The sequence below is a fragment of the Thalassophryne amazonica genome, chromosome 12 (genome assembly GCF_902500255.1).
Source record: "Thalassophryne amazonica chromosome 12, fThaAma1.1, whole genome shotgun sequence".
Classification (NCBI taxonomy): domain Eukaryota; kingdom Metazoa; phylum Chordata; class Actinopteri; order Batrachoidiformes; family Batrachoididae; genus Thalassophryne; species Thalassophryne amazonica.
In genome coordinates this window covers 12,739,333-12,747,025 of record NC_047114.1, presented here as the reverse complement: position 1 = coordinate 12,747,025, position 7,693 = coordinate 12,739,333, and the positions used below count along the sequence as shown (strand labels likewise).

General features: G+C 39.6%; 1 protein-coding gene across 1 annotated transcript in view; it reads left to right on the top strand.

The window, feature by feature from the left end:
• Window positions 1–427: 427 nt before the first annotated feature.
• Window positions 428–7,693, top strand: part of retreg1 (reticulophagy regulator 1) — a 73,051-nt gene continuing 65,785 nt past the window's right edge. The window contains exons 1-2 of the mRNA XM_034183362.1: window positions 428–588; window positions 3,567–3,673. Of these exons, the coding sequence (XP_034039253.1) occupies window positions 461–588; window positions 3,567–3,673 (235 nt within the window). The 5' untranslated portion in view covers window positions 428–460. The remainder of the gene's footprint in view (window positions 589–3,566; window positions 3,674–7,693) is intronic.

Here is a 7,693-nt window from a genome sequence, read left to right as displayed (position 1 = left end):
AATTGAAACAAACAAATAAATGTGTGTGTCTGTGTCCTACCTGTGGCTTGGGATCCCACAGAAAGAGCTACGAGGACGCTGTGAGCTACCTGGTCTGCAGCATGAATAAATCAAATTTCTTTTTATTTGTTTTCGTTATGCCCACATATTTAACTACTAGTATTTGAAAATATCGGGTTTCCTTAATTTCTTTTCTCGACTGACGTCAAAATTCAAACTGCAATCCCCAGAAATTATTTTCTAATCCACCCACTCCTGCGTCCATCCACTGACCCGCCGCGATCGTGACTTTTATTTTGAAATCCTCATAGCTGAACTATCATGAACTTTGGTGAAATTGACACTCGTCTCTCTGATGGCGCACAGCCTGCGCACGCGCACCTGACCAACAGTGAGTGATTCGGCAGGGCACAATTTCGGCATCACGCACACCCACACACACCCCCTAAGTCGCTTTCCGATGCTGGGAAGCCGGGACGCTGGGACCGTGTCCGGGAAGAGCGCCGGCGGGGCGGATAAGCGGCTCGGACACGCGGTCATCTGGCCTCAGACTTCGGCCCGGTTGGCTGCAGCTGGCGCGCTGCTGAGGTAAGCACCGTACCGTGACTCAGGGAAACCACAAACAAGCAAACAAAACAATTCTGTTCCGTTTCAGCGTCCGGCATAATATTAAAAAAAAAAAAAAACTTTTGCTGTCGGTACAGTATTATATGCACAGGCGTATTAAACCTGCTGGGGGTCCCAGGCATCACAATTCCCCCCCACCTCCTCATATTACCAGACATAATGAAACCTGCATTTGTTTGTTTGTTTCAATTGCAAAACTAATTAAAGTTTAGAAAAATGTAATTCAGTGATATGTGCATTTACCTGAAATTTCCCAAGAAAGCAATATACTGTAGGTTTGTTTTTCAGGGACGCACATTTGTCCTGACACTATTTTTGCCGGCGGATATTGTGTTCTTGTTGTTGCTGAATGATTTGAGTGAAATTTCAGGTCTGATTCATTGTGTTCATATTCACACACCATGTTAGAATCTTTTGGGAGCTCGGTCAGACTCCCGGCTGCCTCAGGTGTTCATGCCGCACACAGGAGTTTGCCTCGAGCAACGCAGACGTGCACTCGGCAACTCAGGGTCACTCCAGGCAAACACCGAACACTCCGTGAACACTCCATCTTCAACTTTGGACAGCTCGGTGTGACTCTGCATCAGTGGTGGGCACACTTCAGATAATCCGATAACAGATACTTATCAAAGATAATGTTTTCGTTATCGGATTATCTTTTTAGATAACTTTAAAAACCATTATCAGGCTAATGATCTTCTGATGAATTGTTCTCCGATAACTTTTAGTCTGATAACGCAGTAAACCCAGCTGAACAACAGCAAACATTTTTAAATCTTAAAAACTGTTGAGACCTACCTGTTAAAAATTTCCTAACAGATGTATATAGTTCTACCCTCTGCAAATAGTAGATAGACACTTCCAGGAAAAACCACTCTACCTCTGCAGGCAAAGGAGAACTAGTCTCTCTCTCACACACACACACACACACACACACACACACACACACACACACACACACACACACACACACACACACACACACACACACACACACACACACACACACCACACACACACACACACACACACACACACACACACACACACACACACACACACACACACACACACACACACACACACACACACACACACACACACACACACACACACACACACACACACACACACACACACACACACACACACACACAAATTTCCTTTAACACCATACTGATATGCTGGCAATATCACCCAAGTCATCCAGAGGCATATATTTTTAACTTATGGTTCAAATTTTAACAACACTAATTTTGGACAAGTTATTTAAAATTACTGTCATGTCTGAAGTTTTATAACGTGAAAATATCAGATATATGTTTTAGTTTTAAAATAATGTGCTAATTTTTAAGGTTTTGTGAGCACATGCTGAGCCCAGCAGTGGATTATGGGTAGGACAGGGTATTCACGACAGGACAAATGCATTTCAGACAAACTGTTCAGACTCCACGGACAGCAGCATTAAACTCTAGTGCCTAAAACTCTCGTGAATATATTCTCTGGGTTTATAGACATTATTGTATTTGCGTTTGTTAAATTCCACGCATCTTAAATGTAGCAGATGGATTATCTGGGATTTTGTTTTGGAAAGATTTCAAGGACTCTACTGCCATCTATTTTTTTTTTTTTTTTTTTTACAAATTAAGTTTAAAAACAAAACAACAACAACAAAACATTACAAGACAGCTCTGCGGTGTTTGCACAGGCACAGTGCGAGCGGTTGGACACTTGTAGGCTCTGCAGCAGCAGGATACCCTCAAGAAGGCCGACCAGAATAATATCAAATAGGTTTGATTTTCATTCAACCATATGATTGGCGATCAGGAGGTGGTCGTCAGATGGTAAACGTAGCTTGTTACTCCATGTACACTACACGATGCAGTATGCGCGATTAACTTAAAACTCGGTCCAAAAAATTCTCTTGCACAGTGTAAAGCCAACATTTATGTGTCAACAATATTGAGTGCATGTTTTACAACATCATAAAACGTGCGCACATTCTCTCCACATGTAAAACATTTTGCAATGACACTTCCAGGGCTCCGTAAAAATGCCTGTTTTTACAAATAAAAAATGGAATATTTTACAAAAGCACATTTATCTCAATTATCTGTAAACACCAACACACGACACACGTCACATTAACGTGTTGGTTTACATAATGAATGATTGAACCAATCAGTGTTTAGCAGAGGCACATTTTACCCAGAATCCTTTGCGATCTGTCTGTGTGTGTTACAAAACCTCAGAATTAGTGCATTATTCAACATTAAAAGATATATGTTATATTTTAACTTTGTACAAATGACAGAATTGACATTAATGGCGTTATTCTATCAGTATTCACACAAAACCATAAGTCAGGATGCCTTTATTTTTCAAGACCTCCGCCTGACCGGAGCATTGTGATTGGTAGAGAGCTGGCTTTGTGACTGCTCTCAGGGTGCGTCAGTGCTGTAGCTGTGTAGCTTCCAGCAGGGGGCAGCTTGCTCAAACATAGAAATGCTGACTCATTGTTTGAGTCTTTTGTCGCTTTCAAAAGTGATCATGGTGTTAAAACTCAAATTCAGCTTGTTAGTAGTTGCAAATGTACCAGAGATGATACTGGAATTTATCGGTTATCTGTAACTTCCGATACATTTTTGTGTGGTTTATTGGTTTATCTTTATCAAAGATAACTTTTCAGTTATCTGATTATCTGTTATTGAAGTTAATTTTTTGGTTATCTGTGCCCACCACAGCTCTGCATGAAACTTTACAATTTTTTTTCAAGCTTAATTTTAATTTTAGATTTTGCTTATTTTTAAATTATTGCCATTTTTTGTTGTTGCACTTTGTGAGATTTGACATTATTATTATTATTATTATTGTTGTTATTATTAATATTACCTCAAAGATTAGTAGTCTTAAGATGGCTTTTCTTTTTTGTCCCCCAGTTTCGTGTCCTTCAGCCCTTTCCGAGCCTACACCCTCCTGGCCATCCTTTTGCTTGTGCTGGTTGTCATGGTGACCATCAGAAACATCCTCCGGTCCACATCCACAGGTAGAACCTGAACATTTTTATTTAACACACATGCACACACAAAATAAAATCGCAAGGTCATTTTTTAGGTCAGGTGTGTCCGTGGAGGCACACCCTGCTTACACATGCTGGTGCACCTGAATGGTTAAAACATATGTGATTTTTGAATCACTTCTGAAACAACAAAATATAATGCATCTCTATATTTTTACCTCCACCAAGGAGGTTATGTTTTCGGTCGCGTCCGTTTGTTGGTTGGTTGGTTTGTTAGCAGGATTACTCAAAAAATCCTCAATGGATTTCAATGAAATTTTTATCTTGGCCTAACTTAGAAGTCATTAAATTTTGGTAATGATCCGGAACACGATCCGGATCCATTAATTTTTTTAAGGATTCTTTGTCATTGCAGGATAGGGCCAATTTCAACATTTTTGCATCTAACTTCATGAAGACGGGTCACAAAGGCTGAACAAAAATTAAGTTACGACACAACAATAATTTAGCATTTGTTTCTCCTCATTGAATAAACGTTATTAGAAAATAAAAAAAACTTGTGTAGTTTTAAATTTTAAAGTTAAATTTTAGTTAAATTTTAACTATTAGAGAAAAAATTATTCATAACCATCCCAAAGACATATCTTTATGTTCGACTGCTTTCAGTAATGCTGGTATTTGGTTAGACTCTTTCTCTCCGATTGTTCTGTCTGAGTTACTTTCATTAGTCACTTCCTCCAAACCATCAACATGTCTATTAGACCCCATTCCTACCAGGCTGCTCAAGGAAGCCCTACCGTTAATTAATGCTTCGATCTTAAATATGATCAATCTATCTTTATTAGTTGGCTATGTACCACAGGCTTTTAAGGTGGCAGTAATTAAACCATTACTTAAAAAGCCATCACTTGACCCAGCTATCTTAGCTAATTATAGGCCAATCTCCAACCTTCCTTTTCTCTCAAAAATTCTTGAAAGGGTAGTTGTAAAACAGCTAACTGATCATCTGCAGAGGAATGGTCTATTTGAAGAGTTTCAGTCAGGTTTCAGAATTCATCATAATACAGAAACAGCATTAGTCAAGGTTACAAATGATCTTCTTATGACCTCAGACAGTGGACTCATCTCTGTGCATGTTCTGTTAGACCTCAGTGCTGCTTTTGATACTGTTGACCATAAAATTTTATTACAGAGATTAGGGCATGCCATAGGTATTAAAGGCACTGCGCTGGCAGTATTATTAGAAAGCATTGCTTAATTTTTCATTGTTACGCAGATGATACCCAGCTTTATCTATCCATGAAGCCAGAGGACACACACCAATTAGTTAAACTGCAGGAATGTCTTTCAGACATAAAGACATGGATGACCTCTAATTTCCTGCTTTTAAATTCAGATAAAACTGAAGTTATTGTACTTGGCCCCACAAATCTTAGAAACATGGTGTCTGACCAGATCCTTACTCTGGATGGCATTACCCTGACCTCCAGTAATACTGTGAGAAATCTTGGAGTCATTTTTGATCAGGATATGTCCTTCAGTGCGCGTATTAAGCAAATATGTAGGACTGCTTTTTTGCATTTGTGCAATATCTCTAAAATTAGAAAGGTCTTGTGTCAGAGTGATGCTGAAAAGCTAATTCATGCATTTATTTCTTCTAGGCTGGACTATTGTAATTCATTATTATCAGGTTGTCCTAAAAGTTCCCTGAAAAGCCTTCAGTTAATTCAAAATGCTGCAGCTAGAGTACTGACGGGGACTAGAAGGAGAGAGCATATTTCACCCATATTGGCTTCTCTTCATTGGCTCCCTGTTAATTCCAGAATAGAATTTAAAATTCTTCTTCTTACTTATAAGGTTTTGAATAATGAGGTCCCATCTTATCTTAGGGACCTCTTAGTACCATATCACCCCAATAGAGCGCTTCGCTCTGACTGCTGGCTTACTTGTAGTTCCTAGGGTTTGTAAGAGTAGAAGGGGAGGCAGAGCCTTCAGCTTTCTGGCTCCTCTCCTGTGGAACCAGCTCCCAATTCGGATTAGGGAGACAGGCACCCTCTCTACTTTTAAGATTAAGCTTAAAACTTTCCTTTTTGAAAAAGCTTATAGTTAGGGCTGGATCAGGTGACCCTGAACCATCCCTTAGTTATGCTGCTATAGACTTAGACTGCTGGGGGGTTCCCATGATGCACCCAGTGTTTCTTTTTATTCACCTCTTTTTGCTCTGTATGCACCACTCTGCTTTTAATCATTAGTGATTGATCTCTGCTCTCTTCCACAGCATGTCTTTTTCTTGGTTCTCTCCCTCAGCCCCAACCAGTCCCAGCAGAAGACTACCCCTCCCTGAGCCTGGTTCTGCTGGAGGTTTCTTCCTGTTAAAAGGGAGTTTTCCTTCCCACTGTCGTCAAGTGCTTGCTCATAGGGGGTCGTTTTGACCGTTGGGGTTTTTCTGTAATTAATGTATGGCTTTTGCCTTACAATATAAAGCGCCTTGGGGCGACTGTTTGTTGTGATTTGGCGCTATATAAATAAAATTGATTTGATTTTGATTTGATTTAGTTCATGCAGTTTTTCTTTATAAATACATTTGCTGAAGATCTAAGGGTTTAACCCTCTGGGGCCGACGCCATCATTTTCACCTTATTCGGTCCCGCCCACTTTTACAACAGAGGCATTTCCGTTTTGTCTTAGGACTTCCGGTGAGCGGTGTTTTCAATATAGAACAACGGAAGATATTAGATGGGTAGAAACAAAAACCTTTTTGAAAAGCTCAAAGGGATCGACTCTGGCTCACCCACGGGTCATACCAGTGTGGGAAGATGACACGAAAAAGTGTCTCTTGATTATTTTTAACTACTTTGTGTTGTCACTCGGCGTGGACGGTTTGGCTATGAGGAACTACAAGCTCCGTGCCGCACAGCGCCGCTGAAGCTCATATAAAAAGCACAATCAAGTTAAAATACTACCCTATAAGTAGTACCACTGTAATGCCAAGATTACATAATGTTAATATACGCATGGTGTTATTTCATGCAGGGTTTGGTTGTATCAAACACCAGAAAATGAGTAAATAAGATAGCAGCTAATGCTACGAACACAGCTTACCCGCTGGTCTCACGAGCATCCAGTCCAGCCATTTCTCTGGGTAAAGATCCAGTGGTGTGGGTTTGAGTCAAACTGTTTGAGTCTATTACTTTATCCTTAGTAAAATTGACATTTTTTCTGATTAATATGGCTGTGCCCCTTGTTTTAAGATTGAATTTAGAGTGTAAAATTTGTTTGACCCATGGTCTACTTAATTTTCTTATGTCTGTTTAGTGCGTTTGATCGCAGCATTTAGCCCACCGGTGTTCAATGAAATGATCCTCACAGCCCGTCCACTAGCAGCACTCCCCACAGTTACGTTGGCCATATTCCAGTCTCGAACAGCAGAGTTGTCTGATCAGTCTCAAGTAGCGAGCGGCAAGATATAAATGGACTTTTCTGAACAGTTTCAAAACAATAAACAGTGAAAGTACACACAGCACAGGTAAAAAAAACAAAGTAAAATGAGGATACTCTTTCCCTCCCCTCCCCTCTATCAAACCAACACAACCATGAACTTTTATACAACCCCAATTCCAATGAAGTTGGGACGCTGTGTAAAATGCAAGTAAAAACAGAATACAATGATATGCAAATCCTCTTCAACCTTTAATCAGTTGAATACACCACAAAGACAAGATATTTAATGTTCAAACTGATAAACTTTATTGTTTTTGTGCAAATATTTGCTAATTTTGAAATGGATGCCTGCAGCACGTTTCAAAAAAGCTGGGACAGTGGTATGTTTCACTACACAGTTTATACACTTAATCAGGCATGAACATTTTCTCACTTTTCTCTCGTGTGTAAACACTCTCAAAGTTCAAACCTTAGTAGGAAAATAATACCAAACTGTTTTCAGGCCCAAACATTTGTTTGAGAAATAAAAATAGAACGTTTTCCTATAAATAATTATGATGGCATTTAGAACTAACGAATGAATTTTAACGATCAACGAACAAGATC